Source organism: Callorhinus ursinus, unplaced genomic scaffold (genome assembly GCF_003265705.2).
Source record: "Callorhinus ursinus isolate GAN/ISIS: 27379988/994484 unplaced genomic scaffold, GSC_fseal_2.0 scaffold16, whole genome shotgun sequence".
NCBI classification, from domain to species: Eukaryota; Metazoa; Chordata; class Mammalia; order Carnivora; family Otariidae; genus Callorhinus; species Callorhinus ursinus.
In genome coordinates, this window is record NW_027397078.1 from 39,437,737 (window position 1) to 39,459,796 (window position 22,060).

At 46.2% G+C, this 22,060-nt stretch overlaps 1 protein-coding gene across 4 annotated transcripts in view; it reads right to left on the reverse strand.

The window, feature by feature from the left end:
• The window catches only part of STS (steroid sulfatase), a 156,123-nt gene that overhangs the window by 19,612 nt on the left and 114,451 nt on the right, over nucleotides 1-22,060 (reverse strand). For all 4 annotated transcript variants that reach the window (XM_025857406.2, XM_025857407.2, XM_025857405.2 and 1 more), the window contains 2 exons: nucleotides 17,614-17,751; nucleotides 852-1,011 (listed from right to left, as the gene is read on the reverse strand). In XM_025857406.2, coding sequence (XP_025713191.1) covers nucleotides 852-1,011; nucleotides 17,614-17,751 — 298 coding nt within the window. The remainder of the gene's footprint in view (nucleotides 1-851; nucleotides 1,012-17,613; nucleotides 17,752-22,060) is intronic.

A 22,060-nucleotide genomic window follows, 5' to 3' on the forward strand; every position in this document is an offset into this window, starting at 1 on the left:
TGTGTGTGTGTGTGTGTGTGTGTGTGTGTGTGTGTGTGTGTGTGTGTTGGGGGCGGGGAAGATACAACTACAGAACAAACTTCAAAACAATAAGGAAACAATAAACGATAAAACAAGCTTAAAAGCAATGAGAAATGAGCAAACCTATCCCGGACTGAGCGCTGGCTGAGCTGCGCTCACCTCTCTATTTCCTGTTTCCTCTTCGTTCAGCTGGCAGCTGAATTGAAACAAGATTTGCAGCCCCGCCTGCCATGACATTAGCCTGGCCTGCCACCAAACTAATGAAAACAATAAATCAGCATGCTTCACTTAAAACTCTTCAGATTGGTAATAATACTTAAGAAGAAACCATTGGCAATGTCATATGAAGTTGTATTTAAATTCAAGAGAAAGACGTTTCATTTAGAACTTGCTAAATGAAGACATGCTGGGAGGGAGGGCCGTTAACGGGGGAACCGGCTGCCTTTCTTGCTGCTGCAGCAAAGAGCAGCTGAGTGGGACCCCGAGCGAAGGCAGGGGAGCCAAACATGGTGGGTCAAAGAGGTGGCTGCCCACCTGCCCTGTGGACCGGCCCGTGGAAGGCACAGCCAGGAGAGACAGGATCAGCAGGATGTTGAAAGTCAAAGACTCATGAGAGCCAACACAGACACCGCACCTTGCCGCTGACTTCCCACTGGGAGAATGGGATTGACGGCGTTTCTGCGTCGGCGGCCCCATCAGTGAGCCCCCTAACTGGACGTGGATGACAAGTCCATCTGGAGATAACAATGCCGTCATGCAGGCAAACCAGAACACACTCGCCCCTGTGAGATCTGAATGACACAATACCAAGTGCGTCTGAGTCACAGTACCTGTCCTCGGGCAATGGCGATCCTGCGAGGTTGACCACCGTAGGAAATATGTCCATGTTGCTCGTTGGCTCATCAATCTCTAGCCCAGCCTTTATCACCCCTGGCCACCGAAGAATGCCCGGAATCCGGATACCTCCTTCCCAGTTGTTTGCTTTCCCCCCTGGAAGACCAAAAAAAGAGGCAACAGGGAGACGTACGTCTTTTCAAAGCTTGGTTTAAGGCTCATTTCAGTGGACTCTTCCATGTTTGGCATGGGGCGGGTGATTTGGAAGAGCCAAGTTCTCTAATTATATGGATTCAATGAAAATTTTGTTAGCAATACAGCATACATGGTGGCGAAAAGAAAATACGACGTGGTCCCTACTATGCACCACACAGGCCAGCATCACCTAGTGGTCACGAGCTATGACTGTCATCGGGGAAACTCAGCTCTCGAAGTAAGAAAGGACTCAAGTCAATGACTACGGAGTCACAAAGCTGAAATTCCATTTCTACTTTTGCCAATGGTCATAGGCAAACCAATAGTACCCCAAAATGCCCATGTCTACATCCTCAAAACCTGGGGATGTGGTCTCTTTCATGGCCAAAGTGCTTAGGATTCTGGATTATCTGAGTGGGTCCAGCGTGATCACAAGGGTCCTGATAAGGGGAGGAGGGAAGCAGGAGACTCAGAATCAGGTCAGAGAGAGAGGCTGGCTGATGCTATGCAGCGGGCCCTGAAGATGGAGGAAGGTGCCCCACACCAAGGAATACAGCTGCCTCTAGATGCTGGAAAAGGCACGGAAACACCTTCTCCCCTGGAGCCTTCGCAAAGGCACACAGCTGTGCCAACACCTTGATTTTTAGCGCAGGTGGACCCATTTTTGGACACCTGCACTCCGGATCTATAAACTAATCAATCTGTGCTGTTTTGAGCGACGAAATTTGCGATAATTTTCAGGGCAGCCACAAGAAAAGAAAACGCCAGCTCTGCAGCTCAGGCATCCGTGCCTCACATCCCCAACACATTCGGTTGAGCGTTAGGTAGAATTATCGCAAATGCCACGTCCAGTGTCTAGAACAGAAGTGGAGCAGCACCCGACATGGCCGTTTTCATCAATGCTAGTACTTTACTAGCAGGACAGCTCTTACCATTTCGTTGAGGGAATGAGCTTTGTCCGTACGAGGTCACTTGACTCTAAGCACATAGAGCAGGACAGGGGTTTGGGGAGAGCACGGTGTGGTGAGCCGAGCTCCAGTGGGAGTGGCCCTGCAGAGAGGCTGCTCTCCAAGGCCCGCCACGGATACGCCTGGAGGGACACAGGCAGCGGCTTCCCAGCACAGGGCTCAGGGAGCCAAGGGCCGGGTCTCCCCCCACCCCACGGCGATGCAGGAAGCCCACACAGATAGAGGTAAAACCAGATGCATGGTTTCCCGGAAAGTCCTTCCCCACAGCTTTCAAATGCACTGCGCACAGCTGAACACCACAGGAATAATAACCATGGGATGTCAGGCTGGAAACAAGGGAGAGAATGGACGTTCAGCTCCTTGAAAATAGCTTTTCAGACTTTAGAAAAAAGAATGAAAGAGTGAAGTGAAGAAAGTTGAAGGACAACGCAGATGCGTAGCAAGGAGAGAAAGCATGAATACCATGCATGGTTAACAAAGGACGCAAATGCCATCGAAACTTAAAAAATGGATTGCCGGAGACAGAGGTTCAAGGGATCTTGAAGCAAAGCTTCACTTCGTCATTCTGGTTTTTGATGATGGTACAGTGAATTCTGACCACGGCTGAATGAACTGTAGCTCACGATTACAGCCTGAACTCCTCTTATAAACAAGATCTTCAAACTTCAGGCACTAAATGTTTTGTATGCACAGACATCAGGGAAAATTCACACATAAATTCATATCATAGTCTGCAGTTTCTAGAACGGCCTCCACGAGAAGTTAAAAGTATCGCACTAAATCTTTTCAACATGATCTTAAGGTAATTATCCGACAAATACTGTTACTCTTGCATCACAGATTATCACATCAAAGAATAGGGAAGTTCAAACACTTTGCCATAATTTATTCAAGTTGTCAATAGCTGACTGAGCTACACGAGGAATCACAACCTGTGAATTAGTCTGATTATCCTTCTGGGAGATCGAGCACATAGAACTTTCACCTCCTTATTCGTATAGTAGATCAGGCTCATGGCATTTCACCTGCTTATCCTTCTACTCGATCAAACTCAGAATGTGCACCTGTTTACCCTTCTACCAGATCGAGATAATGGGATTTTCACCTGCTTATCCACACTCACAGAATTTAAACTTGCTTATCCTTCTATTAGACCAAGCTCATAGACTTTCATCTATGTATCCTTCTACTAGATCAAGCTTACAGAATTTAAACTTGCTTATCCATCTACTAGATCAAGCCCGTAGACTTCCATCTGTTTATTCTTCCAGGTCAATCTCACAGATTATGCACATGCGAATCCTTCTACTAGATGAACCTCATAATATTTTCAGCTGCTTGTCCTACTGGCTCAAACTCACAGATTTTTTTCATCTGTTTATCCTTCTGTAAGATTTAGCTCACAGGATATGCACATGCCTTTTACCACATGAACCTCATAAAATTTTCACCTATTATTCTACTAGTTTAAGCTCATGGAATTTTTAAAAAATCTATTCTACTAGATCAAACTCATAGACTTAACTCTTATTCTTCTTCGAGTTCAAACTCATAGAATATGTACCCGCTATCCTTCTTGATAAACCTCATAGGGTTTTCATTTGTTTTTCCATCTGTGGGATCAAGCTCGGAGAATTTTCATGTGTTTATTCTTCAACGAGATGAATACACACATGACTATCCTTCTAGATGAACCTCATATGATTTTCAGATGTTTATCCTTCTTTGGGATCAAGCTGATAGAATATGCACATGACTGTCCTACTACTAGATCAAGTTCGTAGAACTTCACTTAATTTAAGAACACCAAAGGAAGTTTGCTACATAACATAAAGATCTTGTTTAATGGCTACAGTATATACTTATTGCCCCACTGGTTAACATAAAATAAAGCAGAAGGTAGGCCAAAATACCACAATAATGAAAAAGAATCCTTTAAAAATGTATCATCTAGGTGCAATGTGGCGTTGCAGATTGGATCCTGAAACGAAAAAGCACATTAGTGGAAAATGTATAGTTCAGTTAAAGGTGATGTTCCAATGTTAATTTCTTGACAGATAACAGTGGTTATGTAGAAGGTTAATGCTGGAGGAAGCTGGGTACAGGGAAAGCAGTAACTATCTTTAAAATTTGTAATTCTGTCAATCTATACTGATTCCAAAGTAAAAACCATACTAAATACACAGAGATGATATATGTGTGTGTTCCCCAGTTGATTAAATACTTGCATTCTCTAGATGACATCAGGGAAGACGATATGAATTACTTCACGGGTTTTATATGTACTGGTTTTTAAAAATGTTTTAAAGATTTTATTTATCTGAGAAAACAGAGAAAGTGGTGGAGAGCGGCAGAGGGAGCGGGACAAGCAGACTCCAGGCTGAGTGGGGAGCCCGACATGGAGCTTGATTCCACGACCCTGAGACCACGACCTGAGCCAGTGTCATTCGCTTAACTGACTGAGCCACCCAGGTGCCCTATATATGCTGTTTCTAATGGCTCAATTTAACTGATCACGTACTACGTGATATGGACTATGATATGCATTTCATTCACTAAATCCTTACATCTACCTCACAGGGGCACTACTATGATTCCCCATCTATAGAAGCAAAATCTGATGGCCTAGAATATGCATTTCATCTCATTAAATCATTACACCTACCCCACGGCGGTGCTACCCTCACTGTCCAATCTACAGGTGGGGGCCATCTATACCTACACCTGAGGGGGATGAGCAAAATTACGTACCAAAGGTCACTGATCTAGTGAGCTAGAGCGCAGATACAAAGCTTTGTTCAACACCAAAGTCTGTGAATTTGCACAATTCCTCAATACAATTTCACCTCTGGTGCAAGAGAGAGCTGGTGCTGGCCTGCCTGTAAAATGTTGGAAGAGGGCCACAGGTGGGCTGGATTTAGAAACTCAGGAAGACAACTCTGAACCACAGGCTTAAGAAAAACTGGGACACTGAGCACATTCTTTTATGTTCCCCAGAGTCAACAGATGTATTATTCTTTAAGGAAAAAGGCAATGTCCAAGGACGGTTTCCCGGGTCTCCCCAGGTTAAGGCAAAGGGACAACTAGCTCCAAATCCACATGTGAGCGGGCCTGAGACGTGCCAAACTTCCCATGCCTTGGCTAGAGCTTCCATGTCTTAGAATATAGCACTGCCATGAACATGGGGCACAGATGTCTCTTCAAGATTCTGACTTCATTTCCTTTGAATATGTACTCAGAACTGGAATTGCAGGATCATAGTCTCTTGAGGAACCTCCATCCTGTTTTCCACAGTGGCTGAACCACTTTGCATCCCCACCAAGAGTGCACGAGGGTCCCCTGTTCTCCACATCCTCGCTGACACTTATCTTTTGTCACAACACGCAAGATATGGAAACAAATGCCCATGAACAGATGGATGCATAAAGAAGATGCGGAATTATGTAGACACACACACAGTGGAATTGCAGGCGTAGGCAAGAAGGAAGTCCTGCCACTGGGAACGACATGGGTGAACCTGGAGAGCATTATGCTCAGTAAAAGACACCAGACACAGAACGATGAATACCGTGTGATCTCACGTACATGAGGAACGGAGACTAGTCAAACTCAGGGAAGCAGACAGTAGACTGGCCACCAGCAGGGGGTTGGGGAATTGGGGGGATACTGGTCAAAGGTACAAAGTTTCAGTTACGCAAGATGAGTCAGTTCTGGGATCGAATGTGCAACAAGAAACTACAGTTAACCATACCGCATTGTGTCATTGTATACATGACACGTGCTGAGACAGCAGACCTCAAGCGTTCTCACTACAACAACAACAACAACAACAAAAAGAAGACAAAAATGGTAACTCTGTGAAGTATCAGCTAAGTTAAATAACTTGATTGTGGTGATCATTTCACAGTGCATACACAACCCCAATTTTGAATTGTGTATCTTAACTATGTACAATTTTTATTAGTTTTAAAAAGCTGAAAAAATCAGCAATGGAAATACTTGCTTTTATTTTGTAAATATGACTCAATCTCGTCATAAGAAAACTGAATGGTTTTTCCATCTCTCTTACCATTTCTATAAATGCCTATCCACTTACATAGGCGTGAGCACATGCGCGCGCACACACACAATGTAGACGGTGCCAGAGAAATCCAGAGGCTCATCCAAGGTACATATCTATCATGAATCCAACATCAGGGATCTGTTCTGTTCTAGGAAATCTGCTGAGGTCCCAGAGCTCCGGGTGATGGAAGAGAAGTCTCTGAGATGTATAACCACTTTGAAAACAAAACAAAACTCCTCGAGCGACCCTCGAGAGCTCACACCCTGCCAGAGATTCAAGATCCCCTAGAGAGTTCCAAGCCACGAGTAGCCCCCTGGCGGAAAGAGTTCTATGTGGGTGCAGGGAAGGGGCTTACCTGTGCTGAAGTGCAATGCTCAGAGCACCCTCAAGGAGGACACAGGATTTCCTTGGGATCCAGTGTGGTGCAGCCCGCAAACCCAGCCGTCCACTAAGCACTTGCATGTAGGGGGTGGCAGGACCAGGTACAGTGTCATGCCCAGCTACTTTTCGGAAGACAAACCATCATACTCAGGACGAACTATTACACCTTGTATGAAAATACGAACCCACTGTGTATAACCTAAATCTCTCATCTTACAGTTCTGAATTTATCTTCAGAAACTAGAGAAACATATCAATAAACAGAATCTCACCCAATTTTCTAAAGCTGTAAAAGGAGTGTTTTTTTTTTTTTACAACAGCAATGGTAAAAAAAAAAAAATATATATATATATATATATATATTTAAAAATTTTTTAACAGATGATAAACACATCCGTGCACACTCTCCCCAGGGAACAGCATGTTTGATAAAGTATGATCACCCATTTCCAGGCATGTGTTCATGAGCAAATATCCTTACTTGTCAGATGGTGTAGCTTTCAGTTTCATTCCTCCTGCCGTGCTCCCTGGAAAGGGCTATGTGCAAAATGCACCCGCCGGGCTTCAAAAGGACAGTACACACTTCTGCTCTCCCCGTAACTGCTACGGTTGTCCCCGAATGAAGTTCACAGGAGCTCGAATGCTGAGCTCCATTCATTTGGCAAGTATTTACTAAGCAATGACTTACAACGACCAGGAATAATGATGGAGTGCCCCATGTTCCCGGAACGATTCAGGCTCCTTGCAGATATTAACTCATTCCTTCCCTACCGCCCTCTGCAAGGTAGGTACCCCATTCCACAGCTGGCAAATCTCTGGCCAACATGACATGGCAAGCAAGCGATAGAACCAACTAGAGCTCCAAAATCGGGGCTACTGAACCCTAGCTTTTCCTGATTCTCAGAATCCCACAGGGAACACTGCATGAACAAGGATCTCACCCCACAGAAACTCCAAGTCTCCGAGGACAGCTCACATGACCCCACAGATCCCTCTGACTGGGAGGCAACAGCACGGGGCGGGGGGGGGTCCCTAGGAACGCCCACCCTGACTCAACAGAGTCTTGATTTAAGTCGTGAAGGAGAATTAAGCGCAGGAAAGTTGGAGGCAGCTTACGGGAGAAACGAAGAAAAACCGGATAAGACATCTGGATTTTTATTTTTTCTTTTTCTGAAAATGTGTGAGCAGAGGAAAGAAGCAAGGTCTAAATTTAAAATCTGGTCAAGTAATTGTCAAAGTCACATGCCTCTCATCTAGATGGTACTTTGCCATGATGGGAAGTCACAAAAGTATGATGGCTGAGGCTCGTCAGTCTCTCCAGGCAAGTGCAGAAAAAATTCTACCATTTACTACAAGACTCTTGTCAGGAACAGCTGCTTCCGAACCAGGCTTCAATTTTTGTCCTTTCTAATGCTGCCACCCGGCAGGTCAAATCACTTTCAGTGGCAAGAGTATATGACAGCCATTCTAATGCTTGATCAGGGGGCAGAGTTTTATGAAATACTCTCTTGGCCATTTTTCTCCTCTTGGGCATCTCCACGTCTGCATAACATCGTTTCCCTGGATTGATGCAAACCACAAAGGGCGCAATTTGCATTCAATGCTTTCTCACCCAAGACGCTGTGTTTTACTCTTTCCTTGATTTATTCATGCCAGGCAGGAGATAGGATAGAATAATGATCTGCGTTCTATCCACCTATTCTGATGGCAAAATAAAGAGCAACAGTCTCCTGATGTCAGTGCTCAAAGAGGGGTAAAACTTTGGAAAACACCCTTAAAATGAATTGACACAGTTTGAAAAGAGTTAACTCCTTAAGGAACATGACCTCAAACTGCTAACTCGTCCGTGTAGGGGTTGGTCAACGTAATTGCTTTCCCAACACTCATCCTCTGCTGTCACATTTTGAGACATCACATCAAGGAATGAGTGGGGCTGTGTTTCAATAAAACTTTGTTTACAAAATCAGGCATTGGGCTCCATTTGTGGATCCCTAACACCACAGTTGCCTAAGCCCCGCCCTGAGTTACTGCATTTAGATTGTGCGGTCAGGTGAGTGCAGCAACCAAACCTTAGTCCACGATATTAAATCCTATAGTATTGAGGGGAAATGTCAGTGAGGCTTCTACTAACAGTGCATTTCTTCACTCAGCTGAGCACCTTCTTATTATCTCCTGCGAGTCGAAAAACTAAAGCACGTATCTTGGCCGAGAACGTAAAGCGAACCACGTCCTGGGTCTGATCCGCCTCTGCCACGTCACACCTTGGTTGAGCTAAGTCTCACTTTAGTGCCACAGGAAACAGCTTGTCCCATCTTGCCTTCTGGAAAGTTCTGTGTCTGGATGTCTGCTCTGCCAACCCCCAAACGATTCTACACATCCTTGACAACATGATGCCCCTCCTATGGAATTAAGCCCCCTACGACCACCACTGCAGGCGACGTTTTCCTACTGTCCACTTCCCTCGTATGTTTCCAGTTCCTTGTTTATGGGATGCCTGACAATCATGACAATCAATTCTGTGCACATCTCATCATCCCAGGAGGACCACAAGCGCTTGAAAACAAACTGTCTAATTCAGCACTTAAGCAGCTGACGGTCCACAGCATCATCCTTTCCAAATCATAGTGGCCAATCTATTTCTTGAATGAATGAAATAATGGCTGAATCAGTGAATGGTATGGCTTGGGGGGGGGGGAAGACTCCCCTGTAGATGAGTGTGATGAGAAATTCTTATTTCCAACATTCTGTTTTTCCGTTAACATTGCTAGGACTTTTCACTTCCCTCATCAACTGCATTCCAAAAGTCCTCTCCTCCAGAGTCTTACCAAACTCAGAAGAGAGCCTCACCTTGCATGTCATCCAGGAAGAGGAGCTCATCACCACGAAATACCCCAACTCCTCGCCTGCCCAGAGCTCAGTTTATATACCGCCACCATATCCTTCCCACTGTCCTGCACTTTGCCGCCACGCAACCTCAGCCTCCCTCCGCACAGCCCACACTAGACCACCTCACTTGCATCTGCTCCGGCTCAAAAGTGAGTAAATCAAACACCCATCCTCCAACCACAAACCTTGCCCCCTGGTACGGATTCTGCAACCATGGGCCCAAACTGCAGAATTTAACCTTGTGGTATCACGGCCAGACATTCTACCAAATGAAAACAGTTCAATGAAATCCTTCTGTCACGGCACTAAGATGTTGATCATTCGGCAGGTCTCTTCTCCGCTTAAGTGGACAGTCCCAGTCGTTCAAAATGGCACGGCAGTGTTCGGGGTGCTTGCTAACCTTGTCCTATGTACGTGGTCATGACTCTTGGCTCCGATCGAGTAATACACCACTGTCCATCGTATTCTTGCCCAAACACCGACCCCTGTATAAACTCTGACTTGAGTTGGCATCTCCCCAGTAAGACACCAGCCGTCAACGAAAAACGTTATCTGTTCCCCATAAATCTTGGATCTTCACAGCAACTGGAGCTTCTCAGCGACGCCTTGTACATCAGCCCCCTATGGAAGTTTACCGCGGATCACCACATATGCTCCAACCTTTCCCATGACCAAGTCCTGCTTCTAACAGCCTCCCTCCCTGCACAGAAAATTTCTTAAAAGAACGTGAGAATGTTTTTCCCCTTTCCCCACCCTTCCATCCGTCCAGCCTCTGTCCCCCCACCTCTCCACTAAAAATATACTTGTGAGCATCATGTGGGTAATCAATGAAACGGACCTGTGTCATCATCATACTGGCCATTTTAGCACCACTCACCACTCATGCTTTTCCCTGAATCTTCTCTTCTCCTAATTTTCTTCTTATTTCCCAAATCACTCTGTCAACATTGCCTTTATGATATCATCATTGTCCACCTCACTTTTCAGGTAAGAGTGCCTCAGGGCGTGGTCCCTGACTCTCTTCTTACACCAAACAATCTCATACACCTCCCCACCTGCCAACCAAATATAGCTCTCTGCCCATGAGTCTCAATTCATCAAGAGACTGTCCCTCTATCTACACAACCATGTAAGCCAAAGACACAAGACACATCATGGATGTCTTTCCTTGTCTCCAATCAACAACCAAACAGCAGTGGATTTACCAAGGTCGTCCAGTCCCGTCTTCATCTACTCGACCGATGTACCCTTCGAACCCAAGCTCAAGAATTCTTTTTCCATGTATGTATTCAGTCAGAAGTGAGGCACTGTTGTACGTCCCGTGGATACAGAAGTGAGTAAAGCAACACATATGCCGTCACAGATCTTGTATTCTCATGGATGACAATAATGCCTTGTGTGTACTGAGTACGTGCGCCAACACTTTGCATGCACTGACTTGTTAATCCTCACAAAAGTTCTCCATGATATTCCTCTAATAACAACCATATTATTCCAGCTCTAAAGATGAGGGACTGGATACACAGTCATTCCTCAGTTTATTATTTGCATGCCTCTACCCTTTCCTTATACTGGATTTGGGCGATAGTCTTCACACACAATTTTAACTACTACCCGAATGGCAACAGTTATTTTTAACACATTCCTGTCGGACATACTAACTTGGATGTGGGGTATATTCATGAGCCACATCACCTGACACTCCTGGTTTAGTCTTCCATCTCTAGCAACGCCAAGCTACTTTTCTGCTCACCGTAAGCATCTCACTCCCGCCTAGAATGAATTCCTCACCTTTCCTCTCCTTGCCAGCACGTAAAAACATCAGCCTGCAAAAGGTCATCTCTCCCTGGGAGGCTCTCGGAAGTCCAGGTTGGGCTGACTACCTCTAAACGTCCGTTCCTAAGAGTTCCCTTAGCAGTTCGTTATTCTAAACCATCTCTGTAGATCTGCATCTCAGCATTAGAATATGAGCTACCAGAGCTCAGGGACCCTGTCTCCTTGGCCTCCATGCCCTAGAAGCTAGCCCCATGCTTAGCGTACTGTACGGAGTCAATATGTGAGTGCTTGTTGCTCGAATGTAACTGAATGAGCGCACTCAGAAATGAAGACAGCATGCGATCTTCTTTCAAAGGTGAAAAGGCTGCAGATGCCTCCCGGCACACTAAATACCCACACCAGCAAGATGGGGCTGCTTTGCCTGCTCTGGGGAAGCTGATGAAAATATCTGTGAAAATCTGAAGTCAGAACCTACATGTTGCCTAACCACCTTCTAATAAACTCCCAGACCCTCTTGCTGTTTGGTCTTGTTTTTTTTTTTCCTCCAACAAAAGCATCCACTGCTCTCTGAAAGTTGTGTTACTGCATGAGGGCATGACACGCCAAATTCAGGGAGTATAAGAAGCAACTCATAAGCCGCCCAGACAGGAGCCAAATTGGCTGCTTTTGGAATCCGCCCCTAAGGTAAAGGAGAGATGCCAGGAATGGCAGGGCCTCAGATGCGGGCGTCAGGGAATTTGGAAAGCCTTTTTCTGCATGTGGGGGAAGTCTACGTTCCTGAACAGCTTGGGAGAACAGGATTTCCACCACCCCCGTGCTTGTGCAGACGCTGTCGATAGAGTTAATTTATCCATTCCGCTGACATTTATTACTCGCGCTTAGGCAGAGTAAAAGGGAGGTGGGGGGAGAGCCTCCTTCAGGATGACCTTGATTGGAGAGAGGAATGGAAATGAAGCCAGAGCTAGTCTAACCGTTCTCTTTCCGACACTACAGGGACTTTTCTGCTCTGAGAAAGAGGCAGAAAACTCTATAAACGCGACTATAAGAAAATCTTAGGGAAGTTACTCTGGTCCCAGCAAAAAGAGGGTATTTCAGGGGAGAAAGGGGGAGATACTCAAGTATGGTACCAGGAGCAGAAGGAAGAAAAATCTGGGACATGTTTACTATTCGTTCAGCAAGTATCTACTGAACACCTACCATGTGGTTATTGTAGCAAAGGGACAGAGAGGTGAATGAGGCATCACAGATCCCCGCTCCCATGGGATTTACATTATAAGAAGGGAGACAGATCATGAGCACATAAATTACAAAGAGACAACATATTGGATGCACAAGAAATTATACTAAGGTGGTATGTTGAGTTCTGACTGAGGGAGATCTCCAGGGAGATCTTACAGAGGGAACACGGGAATGAAAGATCAAATCCATGCAAAGACCAGGGGACGAGCTTCCCACCAGAAGGAACTGCCAATGGAGGGGCCCTGTGGTGGAAACAAGATTAAAATGCTGGGGGACCCCAGAAAAGAGCAGACAGGGCCGAGGAAGATAAAGCAGCTCTAGGTCATGGTAGGGCTGTGTACCGCCGTGGTGCAGACCTCACGTTTCATTCTCAGTGGGTGGGAGTATAGCGGAGTGTTTTAAGAAAAGAAGAAAAGCTGAGATGACAGAGGAGACAGAGACTGGAGTGATGCATCCACAGGCTATGGGAAGCCAAGGATTGCCAGCGACCACCAGAAGGCAAGGAAGGATCCCCCAGTAGAGCCTTCAGAAGGAGCATGGTCCCGCTGATCCCTTGATTTAGGACTTCTGGTGTCTGGAAGTGAGAGAGAACTACTTTCTGTTGTTTGTTAGCCATCCACTTTGGGGCCGCCCTAGGAAACTCAGCACGGTACAGTGACCGCATGTGTATTAAAGCTCATCCAGGTCCCTGGGCAGAGAGGGGACTGGCAGCAAAGAAGAATCGGGAAGATGCGCTCATAGAGCATGAGTGGGTAGGTAAAGAAGTGAGGGGACTCAGGACAGAGCCCCAGAGGTCCCCACCTTTGAGAGGCAGGTCAACGGAGTAGGAAGGGCCGGCACTTACGGTTGAGCAGAAGCTTCCCAGAGTTTGCTCACACCCATCTCTACAAGAAGCAGTCTAAGAGCTTCAAACGTTGACTTAGACATCAGGTGACGCAGAGCGGGGCCAGCCGCTCCTTCCACAGGAGAACCACTATTTACAGGACTATTGCCTTGAGCCCTGGTCCAGATGAGGGTGCAGACTGAAGAGAGCCTTCTGGGGACTCCTCCACCACAGACCCAACACCTGCCCAGGGAACAGTTACACAAACGGAGAGCCATGACCTGTGCGTCCCAGATACAGTTCAGGATCGCACGGAGATCGTACATCCTCTGTTCCTTTAAAAGCACCGATTCCTAATCCCCGCTCTCAAATTAGCCATGTGCACATTTTCAATATTTTAAGAGCCCTGCTGGAGTTTTTACATTTAACCGCTATACGTGGTCACAGGCCAATGTAAACGTTCTGGCATTTTGCTGTTCATTTATTTATCTTGCTTTTGGCAAAAATCCTCACGGCTCAGTATGGGAATGCTGTCAGATTAACTAAAATCACCAATGGAGGCAATGCTTCCTGAATTCTTATGTGGGGGTATGGATTGTGACTTGGTGGGCTAGGTTTATTAGGTTGACACAATCATTCAGAACACGTGGACAGTGGAAGGAAAATTGATTTAGAAGATTCTCAGAAGTAAACGTATCAGGATCTGTTAGGATGAAGACACTGCCAGGATTGCTACAATTTCACTAGGGTCATACTCAAAGTCCACACTGGACCCTACTCCTATCTCTCAATTTCCTTTGATGCCTTTTGACCAACACGGTCTACCCTTCTCTAAATCTAAACAGGAGATTCATGCTGCAAACACATTTCCTTCAAAAAAAAAAAAAAATGGGAGAAAGTATTAATGGTGTCACTATTCCTTCACCCCTATAATATTACATTATTTTTTTTAAAAATGATGACTACTGCAGGGATCTTCTGTCCCTATGATTAAAAGGAAGGTCGTGTTGAATTCTGGAGAAGGATGATTTAACTGTTGCCATTCTATCCAATTCACCCACAGATTCCATTAGGCAAGTAGATTTGACTGGGTAATATGGTAGAAGAACTCACTCATACACTGAAGATCTTTCTGAGAGGTTTTGATTGAGACTAAAAATCATTAACTGTTCAGAGAAAGATGCTCTTTTGATCAGGGAGTTTAAACAGCGCGATTCCTCTGTGTACGAGCATGTCGGAGTTGGCGGCTTTAGAAAACGAGATGTGACATTGAGAAGGGTGTTTGGTCATCTCCTACCGCTGGAAGGAAACCACATCTTCCTTTTAGGGCAGCTGCATTTTAACAATGTTGCACTGTAAGCCTGATTCCAACTCAATCTGACAGAGGGATAATGCTTTGCCACAGAGTCGTGGCTGAGATATTAATACAGCGTCATACACTGGTGGTATTTCTAGCACTCAAGCAAAATAGCAAAACACTGCTCACACGTCCAAAATGTTTCTCTTAAAAAAGAAAATCAGGGGGTAGCTCCTGACATGCTGTTAGGGGTCTATGATAACCCTGGTTTGCGACCATCCTTCGAGACCCTTGACGCTCTCTTTCCGACCCACACCACTGATATCTCCACGAGAGTCAACTGTCACAGCGAAATGCTAAACCCGTCTCCTCTTGCTCCTCACGCATCCCGAGATCCATCAGCCGGGGGTCACCTGGTCACCTCCCTGAACCGACGTGCTTCACGGCGGCAGTCATAATGTGACTTTCTTAAATCTTAAACGTATTACTTTGTAACCGCTTGCGTTACTGTGATTTACGTATGTGTCTCATCGGCAGCCGCTTACCTACTTTGGAACGTCGCAGGCCTTCAGTGGAAGAATAAATGAAAGGCTGAACACCTGCATGCTATACAACCCGTCACTCCATCCTTAGAGACGCTGTCATCTCTAAAATAAAATAAAAACAACTCTCTCCACACAGGCCATAACCTCGCTGAAATACGGCGATACACCTAATCTTAATCTACGGGAGTACAAGTTTTCACTTCTCCCTACACTAAAATAAGAGGATGAACAGAGGGAGGGCTGGTCGGAAGAGGGGCTGCCGGGGACGGTTAGTTAATCCTGCGCCGAGGAAACACGATGGGTCATTCACCCGACCCGCGTCAAACAGCATTTGCGTGCCATGCTCTGCCGAGGTAACAACGGCAAGCGAAGGAAAGGGCCGTGCACATCCTAGGAAGGTCATCCAGACCAGCACTCAACAGGAATCTTTCTGTCCGAGGTTCCAGGGAACCAAACGTGTAAGCAAGGTCCCTGCCCCGAGGTGCTCCGAAGGGGACGGCAGACACACACACAAAGGTGTAAACAGAAGTATAAGGTAGGCGCGTTTGGGACAGATAACTCACTACCCTCTCTCCACCTCTCTGCCTCGCTGCTCTGTGACGCAGCGCGATCCAACTCCTTCACGTTGCAGGACAAGCCGCGCGCCGCTTCTCACCCCCAGCGCCAGAGTATTGAGTATTTTGGCAGAGCCAGACGCAGAAGAGAGCAAGCACGCACCGTGGCTAACTGCTTCCAGGCTTGCCAACTTTGCAAACATTTCCGGGGCCCCCAGGCCTCCTGAGGCTCTCCTGGTCATATGCACCACTATTTCTTGTGCCTATTAATATTGACGCTTTTACTAAATCCCACAGTCTAGGCTTCCTGCTACCACACACTCAGTCACCCACCCACCCAACCACCAGCTGACCCTGAGTTCTTTCAGGGCACAGACCACATTTTATTATTTTTGCCTCAGGCCCAGGGCCAGATGCACAGCCCAATCAATATTTCTAAACCAATTAATGGGCCAAAGCATCCTATTTATTCTCCTTTCATATCTTTGGAGGTAAACTCGGATTCCCTGCATCCCCGGGAATCTCTGAAACATCCATATGAGAGAATATCAAAGGGCAATCGAGCACTATTTCACCTTACGCTAGGGAAATTTTACAGTCACCTGCTTTCCTGGGTGTTACGCATCTTGTTGTCTTAGGGAGGTGGTCCCCACTACCTGGGACACGATGAGTCACCGTGGTCACCTCCACTCATCCTGCCCCACGGTGCAAAAACCCACAGCCACCGCAGATTCGGGTGGGTGTCCTAACCCTTAGCACAGATATGCCCCTTTGCGCCTGTCGTCTAAGTCTGTGGAGTGGGTCACATTTTATCGCGATGAGATACGTACGTCTTGTATTCACCATGTTTGCATGCTACAAGCAACCTGGGGTCAGCAGCTGGGTCTGATCTACTTTGGACTATCTCACGTCCCCAAGGACTAGTCTGATTGGTCTTGGCGGTGGCTTAGCTGAGGCTGTGTCGGGAATGAAGCACGAGCCCGAGATGCTACTGCACATCGAGGTCGGCAGAACAACCACCTCCCAAAGAGGGGCACGTCGTCATCCTCCAGAACTGGTGCCTATGCGACCGTCCACAGCAAAAGAACTTTGAAGATCTGATTAAGAACCCCGAAAAGGGAAAATGAGCTGCGTGATTGGGTGGCACAAGGAGAATCATAGCAGTCCTTCGGGAACCATATTTTTTAGAGTAAGTGAGGGAGGGAGATGATGTTATGGAAACAGAGGTCAGAGAGAGAGAGAGAGAGAGAGAGAGAGGAAGGGAGGTCTGAAGACTTGTGCCCTGTTGGCTTTAAAGCTGCAAGAAGAGATCATCAGCCAGAGAACGCAGGTGGCCTCAGAAGCTGCAAAAGACAGGAAAACAAATGCTTCCGCAGAGCCTGCAGAATGACACAGCCCTGCTGCCACCCTGATTTCATTTCGTTTCATTTTATTTTATTTTTAAAGATTTTGCTTATTTATTTGACAGAGAGAGACACAGCGAGAGCAGGAACACAAGCAGGGGGAGCGGGGGAGGGGGAAGCGGGGAGCCCGATGCGGGGCTCGATCCCAGGACCCTGGGATCATGACCTGAGCCGAAGGCAGATGCCTAACCGACTGAGCCACCCAGGCGCCCCTATCACCCTGATTTTAGTGCAGTGAGACCCATCTCAGACTTCAGGCCTCCAGAACAATAAGTTAATAAACTGTTGTTTTAAGCCAGAAGTCTGTGTTATTTTGTCATAGTGGCAACAGGAAACCAATACACAGCTTTATTGTTTTAACCCGCTAGCCGGTAGAGAGGCTGAGTTTACCCTGGGTGAACATGCCCGCATTCCAATGTCCTGACCTAGAAAGTGTGCTTTTAAAATCCGTGGGGACCGTAACAGAAACGGCGACATGGTCACTTCCCTGTTCAAGGCCTGCAACGCCGTGAGGTCCTGTATACTGGAAAGTGGCAGAGGGACAACATCAAAGCTCAAAGGTCAAGGCAAAGGTGCCCAGCAGGTGAGCTGGGAGGCCAGAGCTTACCGACGTCGGCAGATTCCTCACCTTTATAGATGCCGTTACTGCCTCCGTGGACTTCTCCCTTGGCGCTCACCTCTTCCACATGGGCTCCTTGATCCGAGGTGAAGTAGACGAGGGTGTTGTTAGCCAGTTTCAATTCATCTAGAACATTCAAGATCTGCCCTGAAGGGGAGAAATGTTCAATTTTAATACAGTTCCATCTTTACAAAAGAAGGGGATCGTCTGCTCTTGACTTCTCTGAAGATGGGAAGGAAATGCCCCCGTACACGGCAACTATCCCACACCGATCCCAGCAGGGGATGCAATGCCATCAGAAAGCCCACCTGTGGCAAGGTTCTGAGAAGGTTTAGTCATTGAACCAAGTGTCGCCTGGGAGCATCATTTGAAACTCTAGGCATTATGGAGTGATTCTGGACAGAGACATGAGAAAGCATTCTGGAAAATCAGGCCCTGAGATCATGACCCACTTAGAGGAAGGTGCAATGGTTCTGAAGATACAAAGAAGTCTACCATTTTCCCTTATTCAGTGCAGAACACCAAACCATCAATATTCTTCTTCTTCTTCTTTTTTTTTTTTTTAAAGATTTACTTATCTATTTTTGAGAGAGAGAGAAAGCGAGGGTGGGGGAAGGGGCAGAGGGAGGGAGAGAACCCTTTTGTGTTTTCCTTTTTCTTGTCCTTAGCTTACTCCCCACACCTAAGACTGTATACTACCCCACCCACATAGCAATGCTTCAACACAATCACAGTTTCGGCAAAAGCAGCAGGAGTAACAGGTGCCATCTACTGAGCAGTCTCTGCCCGCAAATGACTATCACACACTCTCTTATTCAGACCACTTGAAACCCTGCGAGCAAACAGCGTAGGCTTCCTTTCCCAGATGGGAGGAACTGCACTCTGTAAGGACAGTGACCTGCCCAAGCTCACACTAAGTTAGGAAGTTGAAGAGCCAGGAAGTGAGGGTTAAACCTTATTCCAAAGGCCAGATTTGCAAACCTTAACATAGTTAAGTGGATGGACTCCAGGAGAATCACAGAGCACTAAACGACACATGAGGGGAGAAAAATAAGAGACACCTACCGAAATACTCCTGGATAAAATGGTATCATAGCTGCCTGTCTTCTTCAAATTAGTAGAGGAAGAAGGGAAGGGAGGATGGGGTATAGATTCAACGAGATTAGGCATGAGTTCAGGGCTGTTCAATGCGCATCAGGGGCACATGCAAGTTTACTGCACTTTGCTGTCTACTTCTATTTATGCCTAAGTTTTCCATAAGAAAAAAAAAAAGGAAGCTGCTTGAAGACAGAAGGGGCTGAAATATGGACGGTCTGATTAGGACGTTGCCGTCAGTCGTCAGATCAGAAGTAAATGAGGGTCAAACTAGACGAACACAATTTGTGATCTCCACAGAGAACAATATACTCCTACGCTGCCAGTTTAATTTCATAAGTTAACGCATGCACTTCGACTCTGGTTGAGGTATTAGGGTCTGACTCCACTTTTGATGCTTGACTGCAAAGAGCTCTTAAGCCTCACCAGTCCTTATTTGACTTGTGCCCAATGAGCCAATAAGAAAGCCCGGGTGCTGCCCCCTGCAGTGCTGTGGGAGATTCAGGCTGTGCCAGTCCCTGCCTGAATGTCTCACCCAATCCCTGCCTCCTCCCACCATGAAAGGTCAATCATTCTCCTTTCCCATCGCTCTCAAGCTGTTTTCAGATCAGCCTGGGCGCAACCTTGCTCCCCCCCAACCCCCAGAAAGCCTCATTATGTGAGTAATAAACCTTTTCGTAGACTCTTGCTGTAAGTGTGGCATCATCAGTCTAGACATGGGAACCCGATTTGGGAGGGGGGCCCATCTCATTACTGCAGGGTAACCACAGCAATTGAAATTTTATAAGGACGCCAGGCATCCCTTGCAGCAGGAATAATAAATGAGTATGAGCACATCCTACCTGGCACATAGGTCATGCCCCGGGGGGGACAGGCCCTCTGCTTTGGGGCTGCACCTTCACCCATGTGGTCCAGAAAAGCAGGACAGGGGCTGCAGAGTCAGCTCTGCACAGAGGTGGCACAGATGACTTCCGAAGCAAAAGCAAAACCCAAGTCATCTGTTACAAAACCTATTTTTGCTATTTGATTGCCAACGCCACCGGCTATGGTATGTTCAATCCTTCTCAATTTTTTAACTCATATAATAAACATTCCAAGAAGCCACACCATATCCATAAATGCTATACTCAGAACCAAGGAATAAGATGCACGAGGGCCCTTTTAGATTTGTCTCCCATGAGAAATCATTATCAGGCAGACGTTGATTGAGGTGTTATTTGGTACAGCAAAGCAAATCACCTGTGTGCTTGGGGATATTTGGCTCTAACACTAATTTAAGCTGTATCCTTCTGAATATGGTAATTAGTTTAGTGAGTTAAACTAGGGAGCAGAAATAAGACGATATAACCCCCACTTATACTCTGAAGGAAAAAATGCCCCTTTTGACTCATACAGCAGTCTCTAAGTGAAATAATACAGACCAAGCAGTTAGCAGAGGACTGAAGACTTTACTCCCTTGTGTCGTAATCAGTGTTTTGCAAAAGGGTGTGCAACCATGCACCTCCATTTCAAATATAATTCACCTTTCATATAAGAAACTTTTTTTAAATGTGCCATCCATGACGAGTTGTATGGACACAAAACCTGCACACAAATACTTGCAGCAGTTTTACCTATAATTGTCGAAACCTTGGAAACCACCAAGATGTCCTTTAGGAGGAGACTGGATAAACTACAGTCCACCAGACAATGGAATATTACGCACGCTAAAAAGAAACGAGCCATCTAGCCATGAAAAGACATGGAGGAACTTGAAATGCCTGTTGTCTGGTGAAAGAAGCCAATCTGGAAATGTACATACTATAGGACCCCAACTACGTGATGCGCTGGAAAAGGCCAAAGTTTGGAGACGGAGGTGGTAAACAGATCAGTGGGGTTGCCACAGCCTCAGCCGGGGAAGGGAGAGGGCGGTGAAGAGGCAGCACAGGGGGTTTTTGGGGGCAATGAAAGGTATTGTGTCTGATACCATGAGGGTGGGTACATGTCATTATACCTCAGTCCAAATCCACAGGACGCAGGATTCCAACGGTGAACCCTATTGTAAACTATGACGTTTAGTCGGTAATGATGCATCGGCATTGGCTCATCAACTGCAAAAAATGTACTGCACTAATTCAAGATATTCTAAGGGGAACTGTGTGCAAAAGAAAGGGATAATATGAAAACTATACTTACTGCTCAGTTTTTCTGTAAACTTCAAACTCCTCAAAAAATAGCCTGCTACTTTTTTAAAAAGCACCTTTTCAGGTACAATGTCCCATCCAAGACTCCCTCACCCACGTATCCAACACGTGTTAGGAAGCACCTACTGAACACGGGATTTGTGCTGAGGGCTGGGGCCTCAGAGCCTCCTGGAGACCCGTTTTCTTTGTTCAAGCCAGCTACGACTCCTTTTTGCCATTTTCCTGGCAGGCTCTTTCCATCTCCAGGTGATCCTGTGGTGGCACTTACTACCCTGACTCCTTCTACTCAAGTACACATTATATCTTTCCCCATCCCAACATGCCCCCCTCCCCCGGGGGCATTTCCTCCAAATCCCAGTACGCCAAGTGACCGTCTTAAGATACTCACTTTGTCCCCATCAGTTTTTCTCATTCATTGCCTAGAGTGATGACTTCATCTTTTTCATCTAAATGCCCTATACAGCTGGGCTGGGATTAATACAAGGGAATCTAGCTGAGGCCACCGTGCATGTACAAACCGTGGAATATCTGGCCCAATGTGTGCAGAAACTGTCAGATTTCTGATTTCCTTTGTGTTCTTTCTCCTCTAAAACATGCACTCTGGATCCCATACAGTTTAGGTCTTGTGCCAGAATCTCATTTGGAAAGCCCGGAGCCCATTAACTGTTTAAGTTTTCATAAGATTGATCCCGTAAAGGTCTAACATATTTGTCGCCTAAAAATTCTGAGCGGAAATCTCCCGTGAGAACAAAGGCTGGTGTATTGTTCTTGCTTTCAGAGCAGTGTGCTGCACGTCAGAGGTCCACAAATATTATTTTTCAGTAAGCTTCTCAAGGTATAATGATACCAATTCATACAGGATGATAGTTTTGAATTACCGATGGTGGGCTGCAGGATAGCTTATAAATGAAATGGGTTATTTCCAAAGCTTTCGCACATTGTTCCCTGAATGAAACAAATACAGAAAATAAGCCACTTCAGGAGCACTTTGTTATTTAACTGGGGACAAGAGCGAGCTTATCAAAAAAAACAAGAACTTCAGACCAGAGTTTTGTACACTGAAGGGACACAACTTGGAAATGTACAAATGTGGCTCCTTCCTTCTCCAGGTGTGAATGTGGCTTCCAGGGGAAGCCTAAACTCGACAGAGCTCCTTCATTCCATTTATGCATTCTACA